A 20665-nucleotide genomic window follows, 5' to 3' on the forward strand; every position below is an offset into this window, starting at 1 on the left:
CTCTTTCCCCCCCCCACTCTCTTCCCCCCCACTCTCTTCCCCCCCCACTCTCTTCCCCCCCCACTCTCTTCCCCCCCCACTCTCTTCCCCCCCCACTCTCTTTCCCCCCCACTCTCTTTCCCCCCCCACTCTCTTCCCCCCCACTCTCTTTCCCCCCCCACTCTCTTTTCCCCCCCCACTCTCTTTCCCCCCCCACCTCTTTCCCCCCCCCACTCTCTTTCCCCCCCCACTCTCTTTCCCCCCCCACTCTCTTCCCCCCCACTCTCTTCCCACTCCCCCCACTCTCTTTCCCCCCCCACTCTCTTTCCCCCCCCACTCTCTTTCCCCCCCCACTCTCTTTCCCCCCCCACTCTCTTCCCCCCCTCTCTCTTCCCCCCCCACTCTCTTTCCCCCCCCACTCTCTTCCCCCCCCACTCTCTTTCCCCCCCCACTCTCTTTCCCCCCCCACTCTCTTTCCCCCCCCACTCTCTTTCCCCCCCCACTCTCTTTCCCCCCCACTCTCTTTCCCCCCCACTCTCTTTCCCCCCCCACTCACTTTCCCCCCCCACTCTCTTTCCCCCCCCACTCTCTTTCCCCCCCCCACTCTCTTTCCCCCCACACTCTCTTTCCCCCACACTCTCTTTCCCCCCACACTCTCTTTCCCCCCACACTCTCTTTCCCCCCCCACTCTCTTTCCCCCCCCACTCTCTTCCCCCCCCACTCTCTTTCCCCCCCCACTCTCTTTCCCCCCCCCACTCTCTTTCCCCCCCCACTCTCTTTCCCCCCCCACTCTCTTTCCCCCCCCACTCTCTTTCCCCCCCACTCTCTTTCCCCCCCACTCTCTTTCCCCCCACTCTCTTTCCCCCCCACTCTCTTTCCCCCCCACTCTCTTTCCCCCCCCACTCTCTTTCCCCCCACTCTCTTTCCCCCCCCACTCTCTTTCCCCCCCCACTCTCTTTCCCCCCCACTCTCTTTCCCCCCCCACTCTCTTTCCCCCCCACTCTCTTTCCCCCCCCACTCTCTTTCCCCCCCCACTCTCTTTCCCCCCCACTCTCTTTCCCCCCCACTCTCTTTCCCCCCCACTCTCTTTCCCCCCCACTCTCTTCCCCCCCACTCTCTTTCCCCCCCCACCTCTTTCCCCCCACTCTCTTTCCCCCCCCCACTCTCTTTCCCCCCCCCACTCTCTTTCCCCCCCCCACTCTCTTTCCCCCCCCCACTCTCTTTCCCCCCCCCACTCTCTTTCCCCCCCCCACTCTCTTTCCCCCCCCACTCTCTTTCCCCCCCCACTCTCTTCCCCCCCCCACTCTCTTCCCCCCCCCCACTCTCTTTCCCCCCCCCCCCCCACTCTCTTTCCCCCCCCCCCCCCCCCAACTCTCTTCCCCTCTCCTCCTCCTCTCTCCCCACCCTCCCCAAGATTCTGAAGGGGTTTGACAGGGTAGATGCAGAGAGGTTGTTTCCCCTGGCTGAAGTGTCTAGAACTAGGGGGCATAGTCTCAGGATAAGGGGTAGGCCATTTAAGACTGAGATGAGGAGGAATTTCTTCACCCAGAGGGTTGTGAATGTTTGGAATTCTCTGCCCCAGAGGGCTGTGGATGCTGGGTCTTTGAGTATATTCAAGGCTGAGATCGATAGATTTTTGGACTCTTGGGGAATCGAGGGATATGGAGATCAGGCAGGAAAATGGAGTTGAGGTCAATGATCAGCCATGATCCTATTGAATGGCGGAGCAGGCTCGAGGGGCCGTATGGCCTACTCCTGCTCCTATTTCTTACGTTCTTATGTTCTTAAGATACCTTTACAGCACTGATGTGAAGTAAATGTCATATTTACTAAAAGTTACTGTTTGACCTTGCTGCAAACAGGGACATGTAGTGTGCTACAGCCATTATATCGTCTTGCTTCAAATTGAACCAATACTTGCTCTTTCAGAAGTGCATTGTTGGGGAGTCTTTGTGGAGGAGATGGAAAAAGTAAAATAAGTTGCAATAAAAGGTGGTATAATCATTCTTTGAATAAATCCACCAATTGCAGCAACAACCTAGCCTTAATGAAAATAATTCTTGAGGTTGAGGTTGAATTTGTACCTCTTGCTTATAGTGGCAAAGGAAGTCAGATTTATATTGGAATAAAATCTCTATTTTCCACTAAAATAAAACTACTAATTTTGGATCAAGTAGCATCAACAACACTCCCCTCGGAGCAGGATTTGAGTTGGTGGTGATGCACAGACATGCAGATGCTTACTCCTATAAATTGGCAGTTGAACTCTTGCTGTTCCCTCCCTTCTAACTAATTTTTAATCCAAATTGCTACTCTCTTAATTCCATGCTCCTTAATCTTCTCCAGTGGTGTCCTGTGTGGTATCTTTTCAAAAGTTTTCTGAAAGTCCATGTGCACTGCATTTTTCCCCATCCACCATATCTTGTCACCTTGTCAAAGAACACTCTCATTTCTTCTATAACCATATCTTGACCTGCATCTTCTTTGGACTCCATAGGGCCAATTTTACAAATGCAACCTACCTGTGGGTAGGTTCACCTGCTGGCTGCACATATTAGGAAATCATAGCCTGCGATTTTCTGATGAGCGCGGGCAATGGGCAAGGTACCCCATCAGCAGTACGCATTCATGAAATTTCCCCTTGACTGGAAAGCAGGTACTTGGAGAAACTACACCCTGAACACCAATTTTGTTCTTCAAATTGTCCTGATTTAAGTCAAAAAGTGTTACCCATCTTGTCTATTTTAGACTTTAATATTTTCTACGTGCTGGATGAACAAATGAGAGAGAATATTGAATTGCCTACCTGCAGTATGATTGTTTATTTTAAAATGTAATTTCATTGTTCAAAAAGAAAGCTTCTCCCACACCAGTTTCTCTCTTGAATTCAAGTGCCTGCAGTTTGTCATGTGCGTCATCCCCACTGTTCTGCATCTTCTCCTCAGTCCTTTTGACAAAGTCTTGTGTACAGCACATAGGATATACGGCACAGAAACAGGCCTTTTGGCCTAACCAGTCCATGCTCCACTCGAGCCTCCTCCTGTCTTTCCTCATCTAACTCTGTCAGCGTAACCCTCTATTCCCTTCTCCCTCACATGCTTATCTAGCCTCCCCTTAAATGCATCTGTGTTATTTGCCTCAACTACTCTTTACCCAGAAAGTGGAACTCGCTACCATAAAGAAGTTTCTTCTGAATTCCCTATTTAATTTCTTGGTAACTATCTTATATTGATGGCCTCTAGTTTTGCTCTCATAAGCACAATATATTAGCACAATATGAGGGAAAAAATCAATTCATTAGCAAGGGTACTACAAGAAGTTTTAAAGGATGTTCAATGAAGATGATAAAGTTACAGTTCTGTGATTTTGAGTACTTTGGGAAGAAATGGCCTTTTATTATCTGTTCATGATAAAATAAAGATATTTTAACACGTACAGTGATGTAACTCAATATCTTCTTGTGTTAGTGTATGTTTTCAGAAAAGCAAGTGGGACAGCAGTCGCTCAATGCGATTTAACCAGGACGCTCAAAGAGAGGAAGGTACATCAACTGATGTATAGTAAATAGCTAAGATCAATATATTGTTAGATGTGAATATATAATGACCTGGATTTTGCTGTCCATGGCGAAGGAACGGCACTCACTATTGATCTCTCTGCCAGCCGCCCACAGACTTTTTGGGGGCTTCTTAGCGTAGATTTCCTCTAATCCAGCATCTGTTTCAGTGCGCCGCCCTCTACAGGGGTTCTGTGGAGTCTGTGCGCAGGCAAGAAACAGCAAGGCTCTTCAACCAGTCAGACTGAAGAATCTTCACTGAGCCAGTGTCCAAACCAGGAAGTATAAAGCAGGAAATATCTAATAGATTTAAATGATGTACAGAAAGCAAAATAAAGATTGGGAAATACAGATGGGATTAAGGGAGAGATAAGAGACACAGAAAAAGTGCAAAAATGTTTTAAATTTAAAAAAAAATCTCTAGCACTAATTTGTTTCTGAGAGAATGAGACTCCACACTTATAAAATGAATTTTTCAGGACCAGAGAGGTTGTTCAGCAGTAATTATCATGCCATTCAAAACTCACTTACTCCTGAATACACCAGCCCTAACTAACTTTTTCAGCTGCCGTTAATGCGGAACTAGTGGACAAGTACTCGAAGTTTACGCCATTGCAGTCATTTCATTACTGAGTCTATAAGCAATGACTGCAGCAGCGCACCCTGTGGAGGACCGGTGTATTTCTGACAGCAACTTCCAGATTTCCGCGTTTAACTGCGCATGTGCGGACACCAGACATTGCTGTCCAATTTACCCCATAATAACGGTGAACGCCAATAGCCTTGCCGTAATTATTACCGCAAAATCTGGGCCTATATAATAAATCACAAGTTGGTTGCCTTTAGCAGTAGAAATCCTGTGTTGCTGGATAATGCAGTAATGGTTTTAAAATATATGGGGAAACCTTCCTTTACTATCCCAGCAAATGCCAGAAGCACATATCAGAAAATTGTGCATCCCCAGCGCTCAATTTTCAGGCTGATGGTGCAAAATTTCCCAATATGCACAGCATCAAAGTTGAACATTTTCCTTATGTTTTCTATTTAACTGTGATTATTTGTAGTAACAACATTTATAGAAAGTAATGCTGTATCAATTTATTTGAAGTTAATGCAGGTTTTAACTTTCAGATCAACGAAGGATGGTTGAAATAGTTGGACATCTGACAAAATTAAGGTTTGGAGAAAAAATTGATCGTACCAAGGCAAAAGAAGGAAAAGAGGTGAGTTGGTTTTCTGTTAGCATCTCCAATAAAGTGCAAGTTGCCGTCTCATCCTAAATGTCTATCTGTTAATCAATTTGTGAAATTAGATGCAAAAAAAAATCTCTAAGAAGAGTGCGGCCTAATGGTTTTCTCTTGTAAGAGTAACATTTCCTATTAATTTGACTTGTGGCTATCTGTACATGGACTCATCGTAATAGAAAAATGTATTTTGGGTGGGGGTGAAGCAAAGGATCAAATTGTTGCAACATATTGTTTAGACACTTAATGGACATGTTTTCAAGTGGCAGATACAGACTAATAACCAGATAATTTCAAAAGGATTTTCACTAGGTCTTCTTCCTGACTTGCAAGTAAATTTTGAAGAGAAAACTCTGCTTCGTGGTGCATTCAGCTTTGTGTTATCCAAGAAATTCATCTGTGCAATGTAAGTCACCTGGGATAAGCTTTAAAATTTGGTTTCCATTAATGGAACGACAACTTAAGTTGGTGGAAGACCGGTCGAGCACACCTTTAAGAGAAGAGCAAAGAAAGATGAGTCTTTGAAGACTAACTGAATTCTAACCTCACCTCCTTGTCAGTAACCATAATAAGAGCTTAAGGATACTATAGGCTTGACCATCCACATTATGCTGATTATCATAACTAATGGATTCCTCTTATTTTTATCTTGTCTTGTCACATCACGCTAAATGCCATAAATTTCCATAATTCTGTTTCTTTTCAGTCATTCTTCACTGCTTTTTTGTATGTGAGAAGGCCACTTGTTACTGCCAGGTCCCACCTAACGTCCTGTTCCCACATAATTTCTAAGTGCATAAACATTTTCTCAGTGTTGCATTAATCCACTATCAGGTTTTGTATCTCCTGGACAGCATAATCAGAATCTCAATAAATTTGCAATGTGGGTGATCAATTTTTCTCTTGCCAATTTTTTTCCCCTCCTGAAAGCATTGACTGTTTGCCAATTGCCCTCTGTTACCTCTGGTAATTGTTCACTATTCAGTTGTGCTGGAAGGATTGCAGGAGACATCCGAGCAGAAACCAATCGATTCTGTCATTAACCCACAGCCTCGCATGCCGTTTACAGCAAAGGATAGCAATTGGGCACAGCAAGTCTGGTTAATTTTCCCCCTTCTAAACCAGCTGTGCTGAGGCCAGTTGTATTGCCCCAGGCATGAATCGAACATGGGAACTGCTAGGTCTATACGGCTTAGCCCCTCACTGGATAAACTTGCTAAACCATCAAGGAGCAGATCAGTAATTGCAGTATGGTTCATCATTATTTGAGGGGGGGAAATCCTAATCAAATGAAACCCTGTTAATGTTGAAAACTTAATGTTTATAAACCATCTATACACATTAATAGATCCAACTTTTGCTAATTTTTTTGCCACTATTTGCATAGTTCCTTGTATTTAAAAAAAAAATCTTTTTTTTTGTGTTCTACAACAAATCTTTCTGGTAGTTTTTAATATTCGTCTTGTCCATATTCCAAAACAAAAGTTCTAACAATTATCATATGTAAGAAACTAGCAAGTGGTAATAATAGGAATCCACCATGGTAGAAAATGCATGCAGATAAGGTTGTCTTTATAATAAAACTGCACAAACACCTCTTAAGAGAACCTCTTTCTGCTGATGATGCAGTGCTTGTGGCACATAGTGAAGTGGAGCTTAAACAACTTTGCAATAGCATTTCACTAGCTTGTGTTGAATTTGGACTAACCATCAGTCTATGGCACAAGATGTGTTCACTGCACCAAAAGTTTCTCAATAGCTCACACCAGTTAGAAGTTCTGCTACCTAGGATCAACTGTATTGGTTAACTTCTCTCTAGATGACAAATTAAATCATCACATCGGAATCGCAGAAACTACATTCAGCCAATTGACTAAGCGTGTGTGTAATAATAGGAAATTAACACCGGGTTTAAACATGCATCCCGATCATGCTGCTGTATGGCAGTGAAACCTGGACCACCTATAGCAGGCACGAGAAGGTTAAACACTTTTCAAACCTGTTGACTTTACTGCATACCGAATGTGAAGATGAAGTTCCTGACATTGAAGTACTTGAGGAAGCTAAGTTGCAAAGTCTACTAACACTTCTCAAACATAGGCGTCGCCAGTGGATTGGTCCTCTATTTCAGATGGAAAATGGGCATATTCCAAAGGATCTCTTGTATGAAGAACTTGCAGATGCTTTAAGGCCGCTAGGACGATCTCTGCTGAAGTTCAAAGATGTTTGCAAGAGGTCTTGAAAACCTTTAACGTTGACGCTGCAAGCTGGGAAGATGTGCTAATAATAGGCCATACTGGAGGGCTGCATTACATCAGGGAGCCAAAGAGGCTGAAGAGAGGTTGCTGAGAGAGAGCAAAGAGGAAAGTGCATCGGGTTTCAAGGATGAATACTACACGGGCTTCATCATCTGACACTGTGATTTATGTCTGCACCACTTGGGGCAAGGGCTGTTGCTCGGGAATTGGACTCTTCAGCCACTCTCATTTCAGCATAGCAAAGTAACTAAACTACTTTGGCATCTACACCATTGTCTTTTGAGATGGGCGGCTGACAAACAAACATAGAATTGAAAAGCAGAGAAGTTATGTTAAACTTGTATAGAACCTTGGCTAGGCCACACTTGGAGTACTGTGAACAGTTCTGGTCTCCATATTATAAAAAGGATATAGAGGCACTTGAGAAGGTGCAAAAATGATTTACGAGGATGATACCAGAACTGAGAGGGTATACCTATCAGGAAAGATTGAACAGGCTGGGGCTCTTTTCTCTAGAAAAGAGAAGACTGAGAGGTGATCTGATAGAGTTCTTTAAGATTATGAAAGGGTTTGATAGGGTAGATGTAAAGGAGATGTTTATACTTGCAGGGGAGACCAGAACTCGGGGCCATAAATATAAGATAGTCACTAATAAATCCAATAGGGAATTCAGGAGAAACTTTTTTACCCAGAGAGTGGTTAGAATGTGGAACTTGCTACCACAAGGAGTAGTTGAAGCGACTAGCATTGATGCATTTTATGGGAAGCTAGATAAACACATGAGGGAGAAAGGCACAGAAGGATATGTTGATGGAATTAGATGAAAGGTGGGAGAACATAAGAAATAGGAGCAGGAGAAGGCCATTTGGCCCCTCGAGCCTGCTCTGCCATTTAATGAGATCATGGCTGATCTGATCTTGGGCTCAGCTCCACTTCCCTGCCCGCTCCCCATAACCCTTCACTCCCTTATTGTTCAAAAATCTGTCCATCTCCACCTTAAATATATTCAATGACCCAGTCTCCACAGCTCTCTGGGGCAGAGAATTCCACAGGGAAGATGCTCATGTGGAGCATAAACACTGGCATGGACCTGTTGGGCTGAATGGCCTGTTTCTGTGCTGTAAGTACTATGACTACATAAGCCTCTATCTTAATTTAATATATACTTAATTTTTACAGTTTGCTGGTGGCATTTATTCCAGATTGGAGTCTCAGCTTAAAGCCTGTCAACCAACAACTTCTCGTCAGAATAATTCATCACAAAACACAAGGTAAACCTGTTTTCTAGCTATGTGGTTTAAATAAAGCATACTCATATTGCAGTTACTGTCTAAAAGCTTTTTAACAATGGCCTTCTAATGGCCCACTTTTTCAACCTGAGGAATAGTAACTGCTGGGCTGAATGTTGAAAAGTAATGATATTTTGTGTATTAAATTTCTACATTCAACTTAACATGATTTCATGGCCTACATTAATTCTGTGTTGTGTTATCAGTACTGTTTTTAAGTCTAAATGTACATAGGAAATGGATGAGTTGGTGGTTTAGCACAGTGTCTTTTTTACTCAAATATAGATTTAAATGCAGCCTTGACTGTAGAATAGCTTCTTCTCCTGCTTACTATAAGGGTCCTATATCCTACAGTACCTAACCTGGGAATGCCTGATGTCAATATTGGTTACTGTACTACTTTTGTCAGTGTCTATTTTAGATATTCAGCTGTGTGTATAAATTATTTACCTTTATAGCATTGTCCCAATGTCAAATAGTAACATAATTTACATGGATTTTATAGCACAGAAACAGGCCATTCGGCCCAACTGGTCCTTATGTGCCACACGAGCCGCCTCCTACCTTACTTCATCCCGCCCTATCATCATATCCTTCTATTCCTTTCTCCCTCTGTGCTTATCTAGTTTCCCCTTAAATGCATCTATGCTATTCGCCTCAATCACTCCACATTCTCGCTACTGAGTAGAGGCTTCTCCTGAATTCTTATTGGATTTATTAGTGACTATCTTATAGCCCCTAGCTTTGGACTCCCCCACAAGTGGAAGTATCTTCTCCACATCTACCCTATTGACCCCTTCAGAATTTTATAGATCTTGATCATGTCCTCTCTGTCTTCACTTTTCCAGAAAAAAAGAGCCTCAGCCTGTTCAGTCTTTCCTGATAGTTGTACACTGTTTTTATATAGATAATCTTCAAGTTTACTCTCAATAATAATTGCATTATGGAACGTGGAACTGAAGTAAGACTAATGGTTTCGTAGTTGCCTGTACCGGTGTTGTCTTTTTTGAATACGAGCACAACATTTTCCTCATTTCCAATCTACTAGTACATCTCCAAATGACTCCTCATGATTGCCATTATTTCACCAATCTCCTCCCTCATCTCTGTCAGCATTCTAGGTAAGTATCATGTATTGTTGGGAATTTTTTTCCTTCGACTCCTTTAAGCCTGCCTTGGATTTCCATGTTATTTATATCAAAGTAATTAATTTTGCCTTGGTTAACTCTATTTGGGGCAAGCATGTTTCTCAGGGCTTCCCTGGTGAATACTTAGAAGAAGTTGTCATTCAGAATATTTGCTGTTTTGTACTTGTCCTTCAGTACTAGCTTGTTTGGAAAAAAAATGCACATTAATTAATCAAGCCAACTAGTTAAGTAATGGTAGGTTAAAAATGGATCTCAAATTCATTCTGAAAATGGTATTCTGCAAAGCACAGCTCCTGCACTTACTGTGAATGGAACTTTTGTTCATTCACAACTGTGGGGTAGGCTTCCATGTACACCATCTGTGGAAGTTTTATCATCTTTCATGATGGAAGTAGTGATGAACCAGCCAGAAATCTCCACCCCTATGGTTTTTGGGACTACAAGAGTTAAAACAACACTTTCCTGACCCAATGACGCTTTCTGTAACTACCAACTTCTGCACTTCACTGAAGTTCGTATTTCTCAAGAACCTCACTCGGTTAAGTTCTGTTGGCGACAGTGAAGTGAAAAACCTTCATAGATTCTCTTACACATGCATCAGAAGTCTCCCCATTGAACCATCTGCCAGTATTGAAGCAGAGACTGACTGAGTCACTAGTGGGGGCAGAAAACAAAGGGAAGCAGGAGGCTTTATTGTATGTAACAGCTGGTGATCAGTGAAAAAGAAAAAAACTTAAATTTACATTTCTGTGTGCTGAGATATTTAAATGAGTCTGTTTTCTACAATCCTTGGTCACAGATTACTTTAGTGCCTAGCTTGACAGTCAAATCTATCAACCAGTAGCCTTGAGGGAGTTTGCAGTCATACAAGAGAACTTAGTGGCTTAATGTGCAAAGTACATCTGGAAACCGATGATGAATTTATCAAATCCCAATACAATGAACAGAATATTGGCACAATGTGTGTCAAGATCCAAATTGTGTAAACTATATCACTGCAATATATTAGATCTGTAGGACAGTCTTTGATTGGAGTTGATACCAGAAGCATGCGCCACTGGTGCAGTTTGTTTCATTGGAAGCCATTTAAATATCAAAGCCCAGCCATTAGATGCAACTTGTGTGATGATCAAATACTGTCTGGCCCAGTCTTGCCTCACAGAACCTCATATGTCAACCACTCTGAGTGGCACTGAAGTAGTACATAGCATAGACTTTGACTTGTCCTTCCAACTAAAGGAAATGTGGTAGCAGTGAACACAGGGGAAAAAGGCATGGTGGTCTGGGAAGGATTTCCCCCCCCCCCCCCCCCAATTTGTGAGGTTTCAGTTATTTACTATTAAAAACTATCCCATGTCAAATAATAGGTGCCTCCCATGAAGTTATTAAATTCAAACCATACAGGAAATATTTTAATATTTTTTATAAATCCATTGTGGCTTTTTTTAACTATCTTTTTTCACAAAAAACGTAATTACCATACAATCATGATAGAGGCAAAGTGTAAGGTTCCAAGTCTGCATCAGACATACAAGGGTGTTTTTTTTATTATTGTGAATGGGAATCCAGTGCCTGTATTCAAACTGTAATGTAAATTTATGTTCTTTCTGCCTTGCCTCCCTCCTCCTGGTCCTGCTATTGTCAGTTACATTGTTCCCTAAAGACACTTTTTGCTGGATAAGTGGAACCTCATCACTGTCCACGCCAATGTTTTGGATAACTTGGGTGAACCCCCCAAAACTGTTAACTTTTGCCTGACCTTTCCCACAATGCTACAAATGGAGAACCACAGAAAGACATGAGAATGGGCAAGTATCACATCAGATGCGTGGATCAAAGAAAAAGGATCCTCCAACTCTGGCCTCTTGTGCATTTCCCATTTCCTTCACCTCACCATTAGCAATGGTGATTTCAGCTATCTAGGCCCTAACCTCTGGAATGCCCTCCCTAAACCTCTCCACCTTGCGCCTCCTTTTCGACCCTCTTTAAAACCTACCTCTTTCACCAAGCTTTTGGTCACCTGTCCTAATGCCTCCTCCTTGGCTCAGTGTCAGTTTGTCTGATGAAGCTCCTTGGGACATTTTACTGCGTCAAAGGCGGTTATCCCTTGCATTCTGTGGCAGGATTCTTTACTTTTACTGCAATAATGTGTTGTGAATAGCTAGAAATACTAAATTCATGGATATTCTAAGGAAGGAGATATACAACCTTTTATATTTGAAGCACAGAGGAGATTCTTCAAGATCAGGAGAACAAGAGCTTTTAGTTCTGAATATTTTGTCATACAAAAATGTCATGTTAGATATAGAGTTATTTTTCTTTAAAGAAAGAGAAGTTCAAGATTGTCACTCTGCATCATATTCGAGCAATATGCCATGGAGCCTGAATTTTCTGATTAACATTATAGCTGGTGGTTCCTGATTGGAAGATTCAAGCTTGGCTGTCGAAGATTTCTCTCAAGGACGCATATTTTCACTGCAAATTCCTGCTAATCAAAATTCTTGAGATTGCATATCCTTGAGTAAATATTTACCAATATAGGGTACCTCTTTTCAGCTTTGGATTTCCTACTAATGTGCTCATGAAACACTTGTTGGTTGTGGCAGCCCATCTGTGCCTATCAAAATGCCCCATTTAGAGGCAGCTAAACAAGTGACCAACAGATTCTCTGTATTTTTGTGTGTTTTTCATTAATTGAGAAATCTGTTTGTGCCAATGGAGAACTTGTCATTTTATATGCACCCATTTTCAAACTACTCTGGAAATCATCTCTTTGTTGGCAGAGTGGTTTGTACTTTCCAGTGTTATCTCTCCTTTAGCAAATACAGGAAACTTTCTGATATCCGGCACTGACGGGACCGAGCTGGTGCCGTACCATCAAAACTACCGTACAAACCAGCGCTAATGTTAAAACATACGGAGCTTTTGAGCTCCGTATGAATCAACAAACCCTGTTGCTTAGCAACAGCTTCAAAACAGTCGGCCGCAGCTTAAAAGCGTTTCTGTAGCTAAGCAACAGCTTCAGCTAGACCTTGCAGAGCCTGACTGGAAAAAAAAAAGCTACGAGAAGTAAAAAAACTTATACGAAACGGCTCCTGAATTTTGCCGGTAGAGAGAGCTTTCCGGACATTTAACCTCCGGTTAAACGAAAGTTTCCGGTAGCATACAAGCAAAAGCAAAACGCTAAGTCTGTGCTTTGTCTTGCAGTGGCAGATACACCAGATGCAACACTTTTTAATGAGGTCCTTGCACCTGAACTAAGTTATCCAGTAGTAATTTCATCACTCTGTTATTGAACTTTGTAACAGTAAGCAACTTGTTTATTCAGGACCTCCCAGGTGCTTCAGAGACTCGAACTTCACCTCCCACCACCATCTTTGACAAATGTAATGGATACACTCCTGACATAGGTAGGGTTGCCAACCCTCCAGGATTCTCCAGAGTCTCCTGGAATTGTGGATTGATCTCCCAGACAGTGCTGTGAGCAACACCATAGAAAAATTTTCAAGCTCGCCACACTGGTGACCACCGCAATCTGTTCCTTTCTAATTCAGTGCAGCTGCTTCCATAGTCAACCTGCAGCTCATTTGTACATGCGCAGCCACTCCATTCATAAAGAAATACGATTTTAGCAGCATGGGGCATTGTGGGTATCTGGCACCACCATTGTGGCATCTATGTTTTTGGTGCTGGAAAGTGCTGACCATTGCCTTGGCTTGCTCTGGCTCAATCTCAGAAGCACAAGTAACCTAGCAATTGGCCATTTCCATAAGCAGTGGCTGTGTATAACTTCATAGAAGCAGGGAACTCCAAATCTTCTTTCAATTCCATATACAGGTCAGAACATATTTGTTCGTTGCCTCAGAAAGGGCCCTGCCACAGTTATGGATGATCTCCAGATTTTTTCCAAAAGCTGCTATTGTTTTTGGTGGTTTATCCATAAATAATCCTTGTGGGCTGCTGCCAATAGTATGGGATGAATGAGCTGTTTCTTGCACCAGCCATGGTGGATTATTTACGCAATTGCACTTTGGAAGCCTTGTATTTTTTGCCAACTACAGACTAGTCTGGATTTTCAGGCTGCAGATTCCACCATGTAGATTCTGAATAGGTTATATTGCATTATGTAGATAACAAAAACATCATAGAGTCATACAGCACAGAAAGAGGCCCTTCGGCCCATCGCGTCCGCGCCGGCCATCAGGCCCTGTCTAATCCCATTTTCCAGCATTTGGTCCGTAGCCTTGTATGCTATGGCATTTCAAGTGCTCATCTAAATGCTTCTTGAATGTTGTGAGGGTTCCTGCCTCTACCACCCTTTCAGGCAGTGAGTTTCAGATTCCAACCACCCTCTGGGTGAAAAAGTTCTTCCTCAAATCCCCTCTAAACCTCCTGCCCCTTACCTTGAATCTATGCCCCCTTGTTATTGACACCTCTACTAAGGGAAAAAGTTCCTTTCTATCTACCCTATCTATGCCCCTCATAATTTTGTACACCTCAATCAGGTCCCCCCTCAGCCTTCTCTGCTCCAAGGAAAACAATCCCAGCCTGTCTAGTCTTTCTTCATAGCTGAAGCGCACCAGCCCAGGCAACACCCTGGTGAATCTCCTCTGCACCCTCTCCAAAGCAATCACATCCTTCCTATAGTGTGGCAACCAGAACTGCACACAGTATTCCAGCTGTGGCCTAACCAGCGTTTTGTACAGCTCCATCATAACCTCCCTGCTCTTATATTCTATGCCTTGGCTAATGAAGGCAAGTATCCCATATGCCTTTTTAACCACCTTATCCACCTGTTCTGCTGCCTTCAGGGATCTATGTACATGCACACCAAGGTCCCTCTGATCCTCTGTCTTATCTAGGGTCTTACCATTCATTGTGTATTCCCTTGCCTTGTTAGTCCCTCCAAAATGCATCACCTCACACTTTTCAGGGTTAAATTCCATTTGCCACTGTTCCGCCCATCTGACCAACCCATCTATATCGTCCTGCAGACTGAGGCTACCCTCCTCGCTATTTACCACCCCACCAATTTTCGTGTCATCTGCGAACTTACTGATCATGCCTTGTACATTCACATCCAAATCATTAATGTAGACCACAAACAGCAAGGGACCCAGCACCGATCCCTGCGGTACCCCACTGGACACAGGCTTCCAGTCACAAAAACAACCTTCGACCATCACCCTCTGCCTTCTGCCACTAAGCCAGTTTTGGATCCAATGTGCCAAGGCACCCTGGATCCCATGGGCTCTTACCTTCTTGACCAGTCTCCTGTGCGGGACTTTATCGAAAGCCTTACTGAAATCCATGTATACCACATCCACTGCACTACCCTCACCCACACACCTAGTCACCCCCTCTCAAAATTCAATCAAATTAGTCAGACATGATTTTCCCTTGACAAAGCCATGCTGACTATCCCTGATTAATCCTTGCCTCTCCAAGTGGAGACTAATTCTGTCCCTCAGAATTTTTTCCAATAATTTCCCTACCACTGATGTTAGGCTCACTGGCCTGTAATTCCCTGGTTTATCCCTACTACCTTTCTTGAATAATGGTACTACGTTAGCTGTTCTCCAGTTCTCTGGCACATCCCCTGTGGCCAGAGGTTCTGAAAATTTGTGAGAGAGCCCCTGCAATCTCCTCCTTTGCCTCACACAGCAGCCTGGGATACATCTCGTCCGGGCCTGGGGATTTATCCACTTTTAAGCCTGCTAAAACCGCCAGTACCTCCTCCCTCTCGATGCTAATATGTTCAAGTATATCACAGTCCCCCTGCCCGATTTCTATGTCTACATCGTCCTTCTCCATAGTGAACACAGATGCAAAAAATTCATTTAAAACCCCACCTACATCTTCTGGCTCCACACACACATTGCCACTTTGGTCCCTAATGGGCCCTACTCTTTCCTTAGTTATCCTCTTGCCCTTAATTATACTTATAAAACACCTTTGGATTTTCCTTTATTTTGCTTGCCAGTGTTATTTCATGGCCCCTCCTCGCTCTCCTAATTTCTTTTTTAAGTATCCCCCTGCACTTTTTATACTCCTCTAGGGCTTCCTCTGTCTTTAGTCCTTTGTATCTGCCAAAAGCTCTCCTTTTTTTCCTAATCCATTCTCGTATATCCCTTGACATCCAAGGTTCACTGGGCATGTTGGTCCCACCCTTGACCTTTACGGGAACATGTTGCCATTGTACTCTCTCTATTTCCTTTCTGAAAGACTCCCATTGCTCCGATGTGGATTTTCCTACAAGTAGCTGATCCCAGTCCACTTTGGCCAGATCCTGCCGTATCATATTAAAATCGGCCTTCCCCCAATTTAGAACCTTTATTTCCGGTCCATCTCTGTCCTTTTCCGTGACTACTTTAAATCTCACCATATTATGGTCACGGTCACCAAGATGCTCTCCTACTAACACTTCTACCATTTGCCTGGCCACATTCCCTAGAATTAGGTCCAGTACCGCCCCCTCTCTTGTCGGACTTTCTACGTACTGGCTCAAAAAGCTCTCCTGGATGCACTTTAAGAATTCTACACCCTCTGAGCCTTTCACACTCTGACTATCCCAGTTAATATTGGGGAAGTTGAAATCCCCCACTATTACCCTATTATTTGCACAGTTCTGAGATTTGCCTACATATCTGTTCCTCTATCTCCCCCTGACTGTTTGGGGGCCTATAGTACACTCCCAGCAAAGTGCTTGCCCCCTTTTAGTTTTTAAGTTCTACCCATATGGCCTCATTAGAGGAACCTGTTAATATATCATCCCTCCTTACAGCAGTAATTGACTCCTTAATTAATATTGTGACACCCCCTCCTTTTACCCCCTCTTTTTATCCCCCCCCCCCACCCCCGTCTCGCCTGAAGATTCTATACCCCGGAATATTGAGCTGCCAGTCTTGCCCCTCCCTTAACCATGTCTCCGTGATAGCAACAATATCATACTCCCATGTGTTCATCAACACCTTCAGTTCATCCACCTTATTCGCAAGACTCCTTGCATTAAAATAAATGCCATCCAGCCTTGCCCTACTCCCTTGTGCTGTTACATATTTGCTCTGCCTTCCAAGTTGACTTGTTTTTTCCTCTATATTTGGCTGTACATCACCCCCTATTATAGCTCCACTCTGTATCCCATCCCCCTGCCAAGTTAGTTTAAACCCCCCCCCGCACAACAGTGCTAGCAAACCTCCCCGCAAGGATATTTGTCCCGTTCTGGTTCAGGTGCAACCCGACCGACTTGTACAAGTCCCACCTTCCCCAGAAGTAGACCCAGTGATCCAGGAAACTAAAGCCCTCCCTCCTGCACCAACTCTTTAGACACGCATTCATCTGCTCTATCCTCCTATTCCTATACTCACTAGCACGTGGCACCAGGAGTAATCCAGAGATTACAACCTTTGAGGTCCTGCTCTTTAATCTGCTACCTAGCTCCCTAAATTCTTGCTGCAGGACCTCATCCCTCTTCCTACCCATGTCGTTGGTCCCAATGTGAACCACGACCTCTGACTGTTCACCCTCCCCCTTCAGAATGCCCTGCAGCCGTTCAGTGACATCCTTGACCCTGGCACCAGGGAGGCAACAAACCATCCTGGAGTCATGTCTATGGCCACGGAAACGCCTATCTGTTCCCCTTACGATAGAATCCCCTACCACTATTGCTCTCCCACTCTTTTTCTTCCCCTCCTCTTCATCTTGATAGCAGATGAAATTTAACAGAAGTATGAAATTATTAATTTTGGAAGGAAGAATTAGGAGAGGCAATATAAACTAAATGGATATTCTGAGGAAGGAGATAAATTTTAAAGGGGGTGCAGGAACAGAGACACCTGGGGATTTATGTACAGAAATTTTTGAAGGTGGTAGGACAAGTTGAGAACACTGTTAAAAAAGCATATGGGGTCCTTGGATTTATAAATAGAAGCATAAACAAGGAAATTATGCTAAACTTTTACAAATCACTGGTTAGGCCTCAGCTGGAGTATTGTATTCAATCCTGGGCATCACACTTAAGGAAGGATGTCAATGCCTTCGAGAGGATGCAAAGGTGATTTACTAGAATGGTACCAGGAATGAGGAACCTCAGTTACATGGAGAGGCAAGAGAAACTGGGATTGTTCTTTTTAGAGCAGAGAGGGTTAAGGGGAGATTTAATTGAGGTGTTCCAAATTATGAAGGGTTTTGATGGAATAAATAAGGAGAGACTATTTCCACTGGCAGGAGGGTCTGTAACGAGAGGATACAGATTTAAAATAATTGGCAGAAGAACCAGAGGGGAGATGAGAATTTTTTTATGCAGCAAATTATTACGATCTGGAATGCACTGCTTGAAAGAGTGGTGGAAGCAGATTCAATAATAACTTTCAAAAGGGAATTGGATAAATACTTGAAGAGGAGCAAAGAGCAGGAGAGTGGGACTAATTAGATAGCTCTTTGAAAGAGCTGGCACAGGCACGATCCTGTGCTGTAAGATTCTATGAAAACTAGTGGCTTCTTAAGACTTGTATATTGAGATCTTTTAATTTCAAAATGGAAACTTGCAAAAATGCATCACTCATAAGAAAGCAGCCTTGTTAAAAGTTGTTCATTTGAGATACAGTAATAAGCATTCTAATGTTATTTTTAAGAGAAACTGCAATGAGAAGCAATGTCTCAAAAAATTAAGTAGCAGATGCTTTGAATAGGAAAAACACTTTCTTAGCCTAAGTTTTATAAATCACTTTAGATAGTATCGACAAAGTTACCAACTGGAGCAGTAATGATACCTTTGCCTAACATTATTTGGGATTTCTCAGAACAAGGGAATTTCCAATTGATTGAGTGCACTCGTATCATCCAAACTAAATCGCGACACCTTCCTTATAGGACACTATTCAGAATCCTGGGGTCAGTGGAGTATACTATCTAAGAAGTAACCAAGATGCTGTAGGATTTTCCTTATTCTTCGAATGGAAGCATTCTCCACATACTGAAAACACAGGCGTGTGTTTTTCTCTTCCTTGTGTATAGTTTGTTAATGGGAGGGAAATTTGATTCCTGTTCTATTCTGAATATTTTCTCTAGGGAAAGGACTAATGGATAGTCCAGAGACATGCTATGTGCATATATATCACTGTTCGGTAGTCCTATGGGAAGTATCACAGCAATGAAAGAAAAAATAGAGATTCAGTCTTTGTGATATTCCATTTGACAATTTGGACTTATCCCTGAAGTAAGTGCTAGATGCTTCTACATGAAGAATGAGGAAGATTTGAGCAAGTTAAATAGATACTTGTGATCTAATATCTTTTATTTTATGAGAAGAAAGATGAAGTACAATCCTGATTAGGTCTAAAAAGTAAAGCACTTTAAAGTATCATAACCATATAACAAATAGACTGAATTTGTTTTACTCTCTCGAACCTAGGTCCAAGGCCCGCTTTTCACAGATGCGCCCAACATAATGGATTCCAAGAACTAAAAGGGATGAACTTTTGCTTACTTGGGATGATTGCTCGATAAATGCCAAACTGCACCATAATTTAAATCTGCATGTTTAATTGCATCATTAAATATCTAATCAAGTACAATTAGCTAATGGTTTTCATAATTTTACTGTAGTATATACTTGACTTATATCAGGTAGAAGATGACAAGATGATGATTCCATTTAAACTGTCAACTGTTCTACACCTGTCAGTATTCAAATTAATTAATAGCTTAATTGCAGTTATTGTATACATTTGAACCCTTTCCCACTTAACTTTCCAGTGTGGCTTTTCTGGTTCTCCAAAAATACAGTGAGTTCAGTATTAGACTGTGTGAACTGCTGTTAAGTAATTCCCCAAATATATACATTTGATTGCTCGATGTGAAAAGCTTTAATTTGCAAAGTTTTGAAGTTTAAATTGCTGGGCAACTAATTCTAAAAAGAGAAATCTTCATTTCAAAACTGGTTGGCAGCCACCTTGAAGCACTTTGGGGAAGTGAGTGGTCTGTATGTTTATAGCTACCTGAAGTTCTTGTTGCTCTGTAGTACTGTTCCAGATGATATTTAAAATAATGTGGTGCAAACCTGCAAAATGTACACTTATTTAAATTGTTTTCATTTCCTACCTTTTATTTTTACCTTCAATTTTAGTTTGTGAATCTAAATTTTATTGCTACTTTGAAATTCTTTGGCAATAAATTTTGTACTGTAATTGATGAAATAAGTTTATGGGGATTTTAAAAGCCATTTCTAGCATTCTGCACTGATTAGATATAGTGAAATAGTTTATACAATGTAATAGAGACCATATCCCTTTAAAAAATCCTAGTAGGCTAGCTGTTTAAAAAAAATCCAAAACATTCTTTGTTTATCCCCATTTTTCACAAGTTTACAAAATAAACATTGAGGAAAATTTATTGTCTTCATTTATACTACTGTACTGTAAAGGTGAAATTGTGAAGTGATGGCCAGAAGGTCTGAGAATAATGAAGATGTATATTGAACAGATTTAATATGAAGTTTTGAGCTTTTGTCTACTCTTGTCAAAGAAAGAGATTTTTATCTCGTACATTTATGATTTTTAACACATGAAACTTCCATTCAAGCTCAGTGTACATATTTGTTTTGCACACTACCTAAATGATGGACAGTGAAGAGTGACTTCTTCAGTGAAATGCATAGTATGCAGTACAGTATTTGAATTTTCATAAATATGGTGCGTTTCAGGAAATCGGTATATTCAAACTCAGAAACCAACTACCTTTCATTGAACAGCCAGATGGCCTTTAAAACCAATTGGAATAGCTGTATTTGCCTCGATACTCATCCAAAATTACCTTGTTTGCTTATGTTCAATAACTCCTTTAGATGCCTGTTTGGATAAGTTATGTTTTTTCTGTGTTCTCATAATTGAGTCAACAATGTTTTTTCGTAGAAATTTCTAAGTGAACAGTTTGGAAGATGTTCATCCGAATAGTGGCATGTGACACCATCGTTGTAAGGTTGATTATAAATGCAACTGCTATACAGCTTAATAGACATCCAAAGTTACATGAAAGTTTGCAGTGACATTGAAGCTTATTTTAACTGACAGCTCTCATGTAATCTATTTTTAAACTAGAATTATTTTAGTATATATCATATCATCTGAGTGAACAAAATTTGTTATGTTCTAATGGAAATATTGGATTAGTTTGCTCATGCTGTTTCTCAAAT

At 42.0% G+C, this 20665-nt stretch overlaps 1 protein-coding gene across 10 annotated transcripts in view; it reads left to right on the plus strand.

The window, feature by feature from the left end:
* sanbr (SANT and BTB domain regulator of CSR) overlaps positions 1 to 19864 on the plus strand; it is a 126937-nt gene extending 107073 nt beyond the window's left edge. For 8 of the 10 annotated variants that reach the window (XM_085981435.1, XM_085981430.1, XM_085981436.1 and 5 more), the window contains 5 exons: positions 3447 to 3520; positions 4667 to 4758; positions 8217 to 8308; positions 11882 to 11995; positions 18887 to 19864. In XM_085981435.1, coding sequence (XP_085837561.1) covers positions 3447 to 3520; positions 4667 to 4758; positions 8217 to 8308; positions 11882 to 11966 — 343 coding nt within the window. In that variant the 3' untranslated portion in view covers positions 11967 to 11995; positions 18887 to 19864. Of the gene's footprint in view, positions 1 to 3446; positions 3521 to 4666; positions 4759 to 8216; positions 8309 to 11881; positions 11996 to 18886 lie in introns of those variants that run through there. The other 2 variants (XM_085981432.1, XR_015077517.1) reach the window with 2 other exon arrangements.
* Positions 19865 to 20665: the final 801 nt, after the last annotated feature.

Source organism: Somniosus microcephalus, chromosome 3, assembly GCF_052327205.1.
Source record: "Somniosus microcephalus isolate GS21.2 chromosome 3, FLI_Smic_1.0, whole genome shotgun sequence".
Classification (NCBI taxonomy): domain Eukaryota; kingdom Metazoa; phylum Chordata; class Chondrichthyes; order Squaliformes; family Somniosidae; genus Somniosus; species Somniosus microcephalus.